This window comes from Pholcus phalangioides, unplaced genomic scaffold (genome assembly GCF_987345545.1).
Source record: "Pholcus phalangioides strain wild (caught in Gottingen) unplaced genomic scaffold, Ppha-v1.0 ptg000032l_1, whole genome shotgun sequence".
NCBI lineage: Eukaryota > Metazoa > Arthropoda > Arachnida > Araneae > Pholcidae > Pholcus > Pholcus phalangioides.
In genome coordinates, this window is record NW_028301622.1 from 3,396,911 (window position 1) to 3,410,685 (window position 13,775).

General features: G+C 37.9%; 1 protein-coding gene and 1 non-coding gene across 2 annotated transcripts in view; both read left to right on the plus strand.

The window, feature by feature from the left end:
- Window positions 1-2,066: 2,066 nt before the first annotated feature.
- The window catches only part of LOC149066690 (putative carbonic anhydrase 3), a 34,592-nt gene continuing 22,883 nt past the window's right edge, over window positions 2,067-13,775 (plus strand). The window contains exons 1-3 of the mRNA XM_089253218.1: window positions 2,067-2,132; window positions 7,320-7,375; window positions 8,972-9,037. Of these exons, the coding sequence (XP_089109344.1) occupies window positions 2,095-2,132; window positions 7,320-7,375; window positions 8,972-9,037 (160 nt within the window). The 5' untranslated portion in view covers window positions 2,067-2,094. The remainder of the gene's footprint in view (window positions 2,133-7,319; window positions 7,376-8,971; window positions 9,038-13,775) is intronic.
- Window positions 12,475-12,546, plus strand: TRNAA-GGC (transfer RNA alanine (anticodon GGC)). The gene has a single exon. It is a non-coding gene; the product is annotated as a tRNA-Ala (tRNA).

Consider the following 13,775-nt stretch of genomic DNA (forward strand, 5'->3'; position numbering starts at 1 on the left):
TAATTTATCCATCTGCCTGTTTCAGCTTTCAAAAATGCTTAATTGAAGCTGTGGAATTTCTTCGATGTACTTTACGGGCCCATAATTCATTTTAAAACATCCTAAACTATGAATTAATGCAGTTGAATATCAAAAGACAATACGGAGACATTAATTTTCATGCTTGAGAAGATATAAATAAAAAGTTGAAATCAATGTTATTGCATGAATGTCTAACTCAAAAGTAGGTCCGGCTAATTACTTCATTTTTAATCTCCTGGGCTTCGTATATCTCTAAGCGACCTCAATATTTCAAAAATTGAGAATTCAATACAATTTTTAAAATTATTCATGGGGTGGAAAATCCCACTAATTTCTGCATTTCTACAGTAAAATCGACAATTTTAGCACTGATTTCTATGAGGATCACCCTTTTCCTGACTTTCAAAGCGATGCTGATGATGATTATGACGTCTATTCAAAAAGCCTCATTACTGAGAGTATATTGAAAATGTGGCAAACCATTATAAAGGCATAAACTATTATACATATACTAACAGGATTAAAGAAGTGACAAACCGTTGTAAAGGCATATACACGTCTGAAACGCATTGCTAGGGAACCACGGTAACCAAAGTAAACGTTCGGAAAGTGATTGTTGAGGCCCAAAAACCATTGTTGCCGGACAGTTTTTTGCCCATTTGGGGCATTTGCCCTGGGCTGACGAAATTTTAAAGTAGCCTATCGTTCAAGTCTTGTCCCATTTGGTATATATGCAAAATTTGGCGACGATCGATCTGAAATTGTAGATTTGTATAGAGAACACACACACACACACACACACAGACACACACACAGAAAATCAATTTTATATATATAGATAGATATTATAAAAAGCGGTATACATTGAAGAGAGACTTCATTTTTTGAAGATTTTTACATTAAAAGAACTCAGTTGTCGGGGGGATATGATCGGAGTGTTCAAAATTTTTAACGATATGAATAGGATGAACCATGGATTATTAATAAGCCGTCAATCGACTGCTTCGACAAAGGGACGCTAGTACCGATTGTAAGGGACAACTCCAGGAGGTGGTGTCACAGAGAATGTTTCCTCCAATAGGGTTGTGAATAAATGGAATAGTTTACCACCGAGAGTAGTAAATTCTAACGCAATTGATAGATATATATACCCACCAAGTATCTAATACTGCTTTGAAAAGTATATCATTGTGAGTTTGGGGGAAAAAGGGTCAGATAGTTGATTTGCTAGGAAAAAATATTTAATCGTTGAGAAAAAGGAAGTATCTAATATAAAAGTGTAAAAATATTTAAGTATAAAAGTATCTAATACTACATTAGTTGGGAAAAAGTGTCTAATACAAATACAAATACAACGCCACAACAGGCAAATTGCCCAACGAGGTGGCTGACTTAAGAACATCATGGATCCCCGAGCCATTTTTTGGAGGTCCTATCTACTACTGCTACACCACACATGCACCCCCCACACACAACATCCCCCCCGCGGAACCCCCATCGGTACATGCGGGAATGTGCGTGTACGTGTAGTGAAACCTGACGTGAAGTTTTTTTTGTTTCTCTGTAATGCTTGTTATGTGTAGTGCTGCCATCTGCCACAAGTTTTTCTAACTATGAGTGAAGTGTTATGATTGAATGATTTTTCGTTGTAGGACTGTTGCTCTCTGTGGCGAGACTTTTTAACGGGGAGATCGGCTCGCATTTGCGCCTTGAAGTTGGGAACCACAGAAAACCAACTTCAGCCGACCACCACTGTGGGGGTCTAATACTGAGTTTTTTTCGTTAAAATGCAATAAATAATATTATCACAATAAATAATAGGCAAAAAATTTGATTTGGTCGCTTTATAAGAATGGTTTTTTTTTTTTTTTTTCAAAAAAGGAAAGCGAATCCTACTTTTAGATTTTGTTGAATACATGTGGACATGCTTTTCATATTTTTTCCCCATTAAAAGGATAGATTAATTAAAGTGCAACACGACGTAGGTGCAAGTCATGATGCAGCTCGTTAAAGACTGCATAAATAGCACGCATTTCTCACCTGTTATTCATTTGATGTCCTGATATTTCCGGTATGACAAAGAGAGAAATCATTGTTCCCAATTGCCTGAGGTAAGCTTATTTTGAAAATACAATGAAATTACATGATTACAATTCATGATAATTACAATTCATGATTCCATGATCATTTTGGTCGCACCACGGTCATTTTCTGCACACGAGTGCTAATTTTAGACCGGGAGCTACGATTTATTGCCGGTTCCGAACGGCAGGCTTGTTTTTTTATACTCGTCGCGAGGTTGGTGCGCTGAACCACTGGCTGAGGCCAGTGGTTTTTCTCCGGTCACGTCGACGTTTCTGTTGTATCCCTTTGTCAGGAAAGTTTTCCGACAAGGACGAACCGGGTATCGAACTCGTGACACCTCTAAACATCCTTTGGTATTTTAGGCGAGTATCTTATCGACCTGGACTACAGCGCCTTACGATTTCACGTTTTCAATCGAATCACTGTATGAAGGAATCACTGTCTATTGGAAAATAAACTTCAACTTGAAAACAAAATGCATTCATTATAACCCAAAATTGAGTAAAATAAAAATTTACTTACATAACGTATTTTACCGTTATTTATTGCTGCCAAAGTCCGCAGTCCGGACAACAACAATAATAATAATAATCTTTATTGATTTAGGCAAAAAGCCTCTGCAATAGGTGGCAACAATAACAAATACAGTATGACACAAATAGTAAAAGAACTAATTACAAATAATCATTTTTGTAAGAATAGTTATTAGTAAAGAATAGTTATTAGAAATGAACACTTCCGTTTTGGAGGGGTTCAAACAGTTATGATTAGTAAAATATATATATACTACCTATAATACCCGGCGCTGCCCGGGTTTTCTTCAATGGGGCTTTTTGGATCATGAGATATCTCCCTCTTTCTTTGAGGGAAATGCAAACCCTGTCTAAGTTAACCAATATGGCGACTTCCAGCACGACTCATGAAAGAAACAAATCTAGATTTAAAGAAACGTAGAAATGAATATATATATATATATATATATATATATATATGTGGTTGGAGTTATCCTCGGTTAAAGTTCGATGTGCTGCTGTAATACGGTCCGGTAGGAGCCGCATCTATTTTTTTTTCATCGCCAACGTGCGATGCATGGTGATTAGCTGGGATTTAGCTCCATGTGACGAGGGAGTTTTTCTGTCAAACTGGCTATATATATATAAATATATATATATATATATATATATATATATATATATATATATATATATATATATATATATATATATATATATATATATATATATATATATATATATATATATATATATATATATATTACCACATCGTGACCACGATATGATTTGTGTCTTGTATGAGTCAACATGAAGATAATCACTATAGTGAGAGCCTCGACCAATGCGCTCATACCTCTGTCTTGTCACGTTCGCAGTACGGCAACGACCCCTCACAACCCCCCCACCCCTAACTTTCTTTCAAACCGAGCACAACTTAGGTCTGTCACCATCTATGGACGATTTACTACCTAGTGAGTTGTGCCGGAAGTGTAACTGTGTGTGTACCTAACAGTCTGATTGCTTATGTAGTGTTGTGTTTGATTTTTCAGTGCCACCATCTATACTTCAGAAGTGAAGTGTTATGGGAATGAATTACATTTGTACTGTTTGTAGGTCTGTTGCTCTCTGTGGCGAGAAACCCTCTATGACTAGAAGTCCAATAGAACACGTCGTAACACTAGAAGGGCCGGACTATACGTTATCGTGACGGACTCTCGATGCGAGGATCCGGGTTCGAACCCCACAGTGGTGGTCGGCTGAAGTTGGTTTTCTGTGGTTCCCAACTTCAAGGCGCAAATGCGAGCCGATCTCCCCGTTAAAAAGTCTCGCCACTGAGAGCAACAGTCCTACAACGATAAATCATTCAATCATAACACTCCACTCATAGTTAGAAAAACTTGTGGCCGATGGCAGCACTACACATAACAAGCATTACAGAGAAACAACAAAAACTTCACGTCAGGTTTCACTACACGTACACGCACATTCCCGCATGAATAAGTCGTGGAGGGGTGATGTTTATGTCTGGTCGTCCGGAAAGCTCGCCTTTGTATTTGCTGAGGCCGAGTGGTCTCACGGAATTGGGGAGCCATCTGTTGCAAAGTGTTGAAAATTCTGTCTCGACTGCGGTTTTTCCCAGCTGACGAAATAGATGGCGTGTTCCTTCCATTTTAAAAGAGGAAATATGGCAAGTTCTGAAGTATCCCTCGAGCAGAATTCAGTTCGGAATCATGCGTTGCTATGTTAAAAACAGATGATGTTTTTTCTTGATTTTGAAAAAACGTATGTTTTTAAAAAAGCAACACATAATTCCGTACTGAATTTTCTCGTGGGATACTTCAGAACTTGCCAGGATTTCCTCGTTAAAGATGGAAGGAACACGCCATCTATTTCGTCAGCTTGGACAGACTTTATTTACCTCAGTCGAGACAGAATTTTGAACACTTTGCAACAGATGGCGCCCCTATTTGCATGCAAAGACCACTCGGCCTCAGCGAATACAAAGGCGAACTCTCCGGACGACCAGACATAAACATCACCCCTCCACGGCACATTAGTGTGATTTCTGACCACGAGGTCCTAATGACGGCTCTCCATTATTACAGAGCCGAAACGCGTCGACCAATTAAAATTTTAATTGTCTTGAAAACGTTTCAATTTTTGTTTAAATATAACTTCTCTGTTTATTTTTGGTCGGTTTGCTATCGAAAAATGCATTGATAAATTGGAAAAACATTTTACTAAAATTTGTAAAGATTTTCGTGATCAGCCTTTAGCTGTTTGAATATTTCAGTTTGTACTGAATTTGTAATGTATTTGTGGTGATGATAGTGCTGGTGGATGTGTCTGGTTATTATTTCGGAAACATACAGTCATGACTCCTTTCTTTTTTTAGTTATTTAATAGAAGAGAGAGAGAGAGAGAGAGATTTTTACGACATGTTCGGTCGACAGTTGGAGCCAGACTGAACTCCAATACAAGAACACACTAGATAATGCCTAGCTAGTGAATGGCATAAAAAATATAATAAAAATATAAAAATTGTACTAGACAGGCAGCGCCACAGTACTCCCCCACGAGTCTGAAGGACGGCATATGGCACAATGCAAAAAAAAATATGACAATGTAGTTACGACGATATGACAATATAGTTACGGCAACTAAGATAGCATTGACATGTACAAAAAAATTTGTTCGAAAAATTCAAAAAATACGCAGTACGAAAATTTTTTAAAACATAATATTAATTTCAAAAAATGTTGCAAAAAACCAATAATATTATTAATTTCAAAAAATATGCAAATAAGAATAATATCAAGGAATTCTTATACGAACCGTACGCCCTGATCGAGTTACATAAGGCTGTTTCGGTTCAGTGAACGGTGATTGCTCATTAAAAGTGCTATCAAGCAAAAATGCTGGTTTCAATCTGTCTATTGAGATTTCCGCTAGTTTGCCTTTCATGTTCACTGTATATACTTTTGGAGATCGTTCAATCACTTCATATGACCCCAAATATGGTTGTTGAAGGGGCTTTCGTACGATGTCCAGCCGCACGAACACATGGGAAGAAACAGCAAGTTCTTTATGAACGAAAACGTTGCGAGTCCCATGCCTTGAAGTTTGGATCGGACGTAAAGTGTTTATGTGATCTCGTAGAGCACGTAGAAATTCCGGCTGTGTTGGCTGAGGGTCGGAACTACGGAAGAATTCACCAGGTAGGCGCAATGGTGATCCGTAAACCATCTCAGCAGCAGAAGTGTTGATGTCCGGTTTGAAGCTGGCTCGGATGGACAGAAGTATGGTAGGTAACACTTCAGTCCAACGTTCCGTGGCATGGCAGCGTATGGCACCTTTGAGCTGCCGGTGGAACCTTTCAACGATGCCATTGGAGGCCGGATGATACGCTGTCGTGCGTGTTTTCTGAGTTCCAAAAGACAAGCAGCGCCACATATTTATATTTTGCAGAATCTTTATAAACTTTAGTATATAACAAATCAATTAAATATTACAACAAAAAATATGTAGAAAAAATTATTAAGACCAATATTAATGTTCTAAAAAATGTAATTCCTTTTAGCATATCTTTACTCTTCTGAAGTTCTGTGATATTTAAATAGATGTTTAAATATTTCATAGTTGTTTACGATAATTAACATGCACGATGTAATTTTTTCAAAAACGGTTTGCAGGGTTAGCATCGCTAGGTCACGGGAATTTGTTTGACACGAAAAAAAGATAACTAAAGAAAAACAACCGATAGGTGGTGCTGACGTACACCAGTCAAAAAAAGTTACGCAAATAACGAACAGAATGCCTCTAAATCGTTTATTACAGCAGTATGTGTTCCACATGACCACCACCATAGGGGATAACACATTGCAGGCGAGTCACAAGTCCAGCAACGGCAGAGTAGAGCAGGTGCACATATACGGTTTACAAAGGTGAACTGATTGTGGATTAGGAGGGCGAGTTCTTATAACCGTCTCATTTGAATATTTCCACCGAAGTCGCTCTTACCAGCACCACCTGTCGGCTTTTTTTTTTAGTTCCCCCCCCCCCCTCTGTCAAAAAAATTCCCGTGACTTAGCAATGCTAACCCTGCAAACAATTTTTTATTTCGGTTATTTTTCCGGCTTTTATTCATTTTTAAAGTTTCTACGGACTTTTTCCCCCACCGTGTATAACATTGAAAATAGCGCGATTGCACATTTGAAATGTCTCGCGGAACATCGGTGGAGATTTCTAGCTTGTTTGCACCACTGTTCCGCGATCAGATACGAAAATGGAAATATCGTAGAGTTACGCAAATTATTGTACATTCTGAAGCAACGTGATTGGCTGTGCGGAAAAAATTACGAAAAAAATAGTGTAATCGCGGAATAGAGCAGTGTATTTGCGAAATATGCAACAGGAGCACGCGATTTACCAAGGCCGTAATACGATTTTTTTTTCCTGGAGGGGGAACGTAATTTTACCGTCCTAATTACGTTATTATAGGCGACAGGTGCCTATACAAATATGGCTAAACCATAAATATACCTCTGATTAAAACGTGATAATATTCGATGGATGCATGATAATAAATTATATACAAGACCAAAAAAAAAGAGCGCATGTTTTTATTTTGCTGCGGTTTTACTATGACTTATATTGCCATGACATATTGCCGCCCAGCTCTTGTTATTTTTTTTCTAGCTCGACAATGGAGAAGAAATGCAAATTCTGCATTGCTGTTATAGCTGTATTAACTAGTGAGTATATAGATTATATTTCCAATACTAAAGATATCACATCGGACTTAAGCAAAAAAATAAACCATGCTCAGAAACTTCGGTAGCTGAAGTAAACATTTGAAACAAAGAACAGTACCTCTACCATCAAAAACCTATAGGAAATCACTATTGTCTATTCTGCTTTTTTCTTCAATGATTTCCAAGACATCACTTGGAGCGAAAAACCTATTTTTTGCTCAAAGATGGAAGACTAATCCACTCTGCTTTATAGGATCTTTAGCTCGACCATTTTTGTCGTTTGTAGAGCTTTTTGAGCAAACTTTCAAAGTTTGCTTTTTGGCATAGTGTTGCATACATGCTGAGTGCTACTCTACCTGCATTTATCGCATTTAATCTTGTATCCACATGTAATCATATATACAATATTTAGTCACGCAACTCATTGGAATGAACAGCTTTTGATATATCTTCTGTTGCAGGAATGGAATATCTCCATTAGGTGCAGGATTCCACACTTATTTGTCAATTAATAGCTCAGATAATTGACAGATTCTGTAATTATATATGAAATACGTTCTTGAATTTAAATCCTTTAGACTTAACTCAGCTCTGCAAATTCCAAATTTCTATGATAACAAAGCCACAACTTATCGAATTCATATTTTTTATTTTCTAAAATGATATCAATTGAATTGATATATACTGACCCTTTGAGCACAGCATAGGCTGCAGATTTTTCTTATCTTTTATTGATACACCTCTTATACACATACACACACCCAACGATCACATACAAACAATTTATACGGTACAAACAAATATACGGAGCAGCATAGAACAGGGTAGCTTATGGGAGTAGACTCCCATAAGCTACCCTGTTCGGTACGCCCTGAAAAAAAGAATCTACCTCAATCAGTCGGGGGGGGGGGGGAGAAGACTCTGCACGTACTCGAGAAACGCGACAAAGAAGAAAAACAAGTCACTCAACAAGGTGCGCGATTTGAACAAACCTGTTTGTTTTCACCTCGATGTCCTAATTGGCCCGTTTCTCCCTTTTTTATTTCCTCTCTTCTGAGGAGGGGTTACCACACCCCTTACATTTAAGAATTCCTCCTGCCATTTTCACTATCATCCTCCTCCTCTTTTACATCTCTGTGGACGTCTCGTTCTCCACTCCTATGCATTTCTTTTCCTAGTAGCAATTCTTGTAACTCGTACCCTCTTCGCTCTAATGGAATGAAAAAGAGACCTCGGAGGCTCGTTACGTCAGTCAAGGGGAAATGTTGATACTATTCCATTAGCGGGGAACCCCTTAATATTTTTTCTGTGGGAGAAATTTTGGTTCCAGAGGATCCATTTCCCAATTAAGCGAAGCCGACTTTATCATGAAAATGATACTGTTTCATTCAATTTTTACACAAAGAAAAACCGGGATAAATAGGCGTTAGGGAAAGCGTTTTTCGGGACAGTGAATTAATTCAATAGCAAAAAACCGAGACTGCCCCTAGACATGTAGCTACCCTATCTTCCCCAATAATTTGACAAAAGAGACACATGTACAGTGCATCATAACAAAAGAAAATGAAGTAATACCAGATTTTATTCTTTTTTCAGTCTGTCTCTCACAGTATCAGTGCCGACCAGACGGTGAAGAATTGTGGAGCTATTCAGGAGAATATGGTAAGTATTACACGTGCTTTCGATGTATAGGGTGTCCCATAATCTATCTATAGACCGTTTCAGGTCTACTTTGCAGTGAAGAGAAGGATAGACAGTCTATTCCTTCGCTGCAAACTAGAGTTCCCATATATCGGAGTTTTATTATGATCACTTATATAGAATATCTCAATTTTTTCGATAATTTTGAAAAAGTACAGAAAAATACCGTTTTGAACCGATGTTTATTCGTTTAAAATTTTTAAATTAGAAAAAATTTTGGTTGCCATTATCAAAAATCCATAACGTTTTGGCGCGATTTCCAAGAAAATTTGTGTAACGAAAAAAAGCTCGATACAAGTTACACATTCATATGTATATTTCATATCGTTATTTGGTTGAATTGTCCATGACGATACAATTTTTCATTCAGTTTTGCATGCAGTTATAGGCTTGCGTCAAGACGAACATTCAATTAGTTTCATATTTTCTCCCGAAAATCGGATTCTATGATTCAGATATTCACGCATAGATTCCACAGGAAGTGTTCCTCTTCCACGAGAGCGCCGATACCATTGTGAGAGGCTCTTTATGGGTGTAGAAGCTTTGGTTTTAGGTCCTCCTTTGTTTTTAATTATTCATTTCTTGCCGTGTTCATGAGATAAGGGTGGTTTCCGAATTCCAATAGCCGATTACGGAGAGCGTTGACACGAGTAATGCGTCTTGCACCCACAGTCGAACGCCATCTCTCACCCAAAGCAGGGACCAGATGTTTCTCCAGTTGCCCCTGTCTCTTCAGATAAAATAAGCGAGAGAGGGCAACACCTACTAGAGAATTTTCACTTTTGTTTTCTAGTGGGTGTTGGAGAGGGGCTCACAGTGGTTTAGACTAGCTGTGCATTTTTTCCTCTTTTCTTTTATGTGGCAGTTGTGTCTTTCTTTTCACCGGGAGATAGCTACGCTCAAAAACTCTCTACTCTTTTCATTCCTCAATACTACTAATTTGGTGTTTGAATACCATAGGCGGGATTAGACTCGAAAGTCTGGGGGGGGGCAAGGTCATTATTGCTGGGCCCCCCCCCCGTATCTCCGCCCATGTTGAATACTTGCTGTAAAAACAAAACTTGATAGGAATCATCCGTAATGATTCAAGACCATGATTCATGATATCCATATCCATAATGATATCCATATCCATAATGATATACATATCCATAATGATCCATAATGATCCATAATGATATCCATAATGATATCCATAATGATCCATAATGATATCCATAATGATATCCATAATGATCCATAATGATATCCATAATGATCCATAATGATATCCATATCCATAATGATTCATAACCATATGCTCATGGTCACCACCACGCTCATGGTCATGCAGCATATGCAACCGTAACAAAAGACTAAAACTGTCATGAAAACAAGTGACCTCGACATAGGCTGGAAAAGTGAGTAACAAAATTCTAAACTTTTCGGTATCATTATTTGGTGTTATTCCTGTATTCAAACGTAAAAACCCCGGGTTGATAGGAGTTAATCTGCTTGTTATCAATTAAGTTTTATTTTGATTGACTTCAAAAATTTTATTTAACGTTCATCTTTTCCATAGAAATTTAAAATAAAATAAAAACTCAAGAGCCCCGAGTTTTTGAGAGTCATAGTAAATATACAGTATCTTAAAATTATACGTCGCTTTCGTTATTATTGTGTAGTATTGTTTTTATGAATACATTTCAGCTGAGGGAAGGGAAAATATTCCTATGTTTTCCAAAATTCTTAGCGTTACTTACGGCGTGAAGAGTAATTAGTGACACGCTGATATAAGATAATTGATTTTATGAATTTTAAGGTATCCGACTACCTTTCTTATCACTTTTCTTAAAACTGGTACTGAAGTGAACTTTAATAACATTTTTTATAATGGAAAGTGTCTCGAAATGGTGAAAACAGTGACAAATTTTGGTCTGCCCATGACATTTTCTATGAAAAAGTCGTTTTTATGTCAAATATTTTAGACGAAATTCACATGATATTCGAAACACGATTGCAAAACATTTTGTTAATGAAATGCTTCGTGATTTTCACAGTACATTTAGCTAGTAATGTTACAGGTTGCGAACGAAAATTTAAAGGATTGCGTGATATGCTCATAAGTTACACCCAAATACGTTTATGTACGTGTGAATATTTTGAAATTTCATCCTACATTTCGTCTATAAAACACTGCAATTCAAAAAAATATACGTGATAGACCTTAGATTTTGGTTCATAACGTCAACAATGTATTGCAAAATATCACATTAAAATTTCGTAATGATGCAATGAATAGATTTTTACAAATCATGTCACAAACTCAAAATGTCAAAAATAGCATCCTTCCTAAAACACGTTTAAAGTCATTATTTGCGTATTACTTGTATATAAAAACGCAACACTAAAGTGAAGGTAACTTTGATTCTAAGCGTCATATAAACAAAACAAGACCCGTTTTGGAATCACAACAAATAGGGCTTTTATAAAAAATGAAAAAATTAAAATCTATATTTTCTTCCAAAATGACGTTTTCAACGTAGTCGGATACCTTAAAACACTTTTCAATCAAAAACAAAAATGATATCAAAAACCACTTCAGTTTCTGAAAGTATCTCAGCAGAGGTTTTTTCCCCCTCATTCTATAAATATTACTAACTTACTTGTGCAATTATTTTGCATGCATTACATTATACGTAAAAAAATTTTCCCCTCTGTGAGATTGGCGAGAATCGGCCATACCTTACGAAGCCCGCGCATCGATGCATTGGTTGAAAGCATCCAGCTTATATTACTCGATGGTTAAAAGGCTTTCGTTGCCATAACAACGTTTGATGCGGTTCCCTCGTAGCTACCTCTTCACTGCAAAGTTAACCTGAAACGGACTATACACAGGCAAATTTCCTAGTGCGTGACAGCAGTGCCAAAAGCTCCTCTATCGACGAATTTAGTTATTTTTCTTTTTTGAAGACGTGAATACGTCTTTTAAATCATCTGATGGTACTGGATGCATTCGCAAAAAAGTTGCATTATCAAATAACGCTCATATACAAGATTCATCGAGAGACTGGTTATTCGTGGAGATGAAGATTACAAGGAAGAAAATTCATTACTGCCCCCACGGGGACTCGAACCTCGGTCGAGTCCCCGTGGTGCTCTACCATCTAAGCTATGGAAGCAGATCAAATACTTCAACCTTGCAGCGTATATATATGTTGAAAAGAACCGTACATGGACGGCGTCAACAATCAACTAATAGCTCGTGAATGACATAGGCCAACCAGATGGCCACATGCATATAGCCTATGTATGGTTGGCCTATGTCATTCACGAGCTATCAGTTGATTGTTGACGTCGTCCATGTACGGTGCCTTTCAACATATATATATACGGTCCAAGGTTGAAATATTCTATCTGCTTCCATAGCTTAGATGGTAGAGCACTCGTCTGGCAAGCGAGAGATCGGGGTTCGAGTCCCCGTGGGGGCAGTAATGAATTTTCTTCCTTGTAATCTTCATCTCTACAAATAACCAGTCTCTCGATGAATCTTGTATTGACAAGTGGAGAGGACATTTCTATATAACGCTCATATATCAGGAAGTATTCAGAATGTACCGCAGTTTTTGTATGTCTGCGGGAGCATCTCGTTAATACGAATCCGATGATACAACTCGAAGTTTCAATGCCTTTTCCTGCCTGTCAGCATTTGCTGTGCACCAGGCTCACGGCCGGCTTCCGTAATGAAATTGTTTCACGCTCTAACTTGGGAGGTTCACAAAGCAAATAAAAGCTAATGGTGTCGACTGATGAACATTCTTGAGACAAATCCAATAATATTACTCTGATTTTAATGCCTCTTCCAGTCTACGCGCCCGAATGGCGTGGCCATCGTGAAAGTTCTTTTCTCTTCCGAAGTTCCGATTTTTAAATATTTTATTAAATATTTCGACTATAAACTATAATTTTTCTGTTTATTTATAGTCAATTTTTAGTATCGAAAAATGCATCGATAAATTGAAAAAATATTTTACTAAAATTTGCAAAGATTTTCGTGATTCGCCACTCTTTTATCGAGAGTGACCCCGTCAAGATCTCCCGGGGTCAAAGCTCACGAGCGCCAGACTGAGGGAGAAACGACAGCTCCTTGCTGAGGACTCGGATTCTGACCAGCACGACAATTTCTGTGGAATCGCGCATTGATTACTGTGAAAGGGTTCCTTAATGGTACCCCTCCCAACTCCACGCAAATATTTTGTACTATCTTATTTTTTTATTTGTCGACTCGCCAGCCATGTCCACCCCACAAGGGGTGGGCTGACAAGGCTCCAGCCCTGGGGGCCCGGGACGATTTTCTTTTGTTCAATTCCATTTTTTTTGTTTTTTCACGCTGTAAATTCATCATAAAGGGGGCCCGCGAAAGACTGGTTGGGCCCCCCCCCCTATAAGATCCTGCTCCAGGATGTGGGGGCCATGTCGCCAGCACATGCCATTATAATTCATATGGTTTTGCAAATGTTCTTGATTTCATGTATCTTATACGTGTATATTTATGCTATTTGGAATTTGAGATAATTAATAACATTTTTTTCCGACACTGCCACGCACTCCGGGCATTGTACTTAATCCTGCGCAAGCGGCAGAGCCTGGCTGTGTCCGGTAAGTAAGTAAGAAAAAAATTACCTACCACGCAATCGACGGTAGAAAGAACGTATTCACG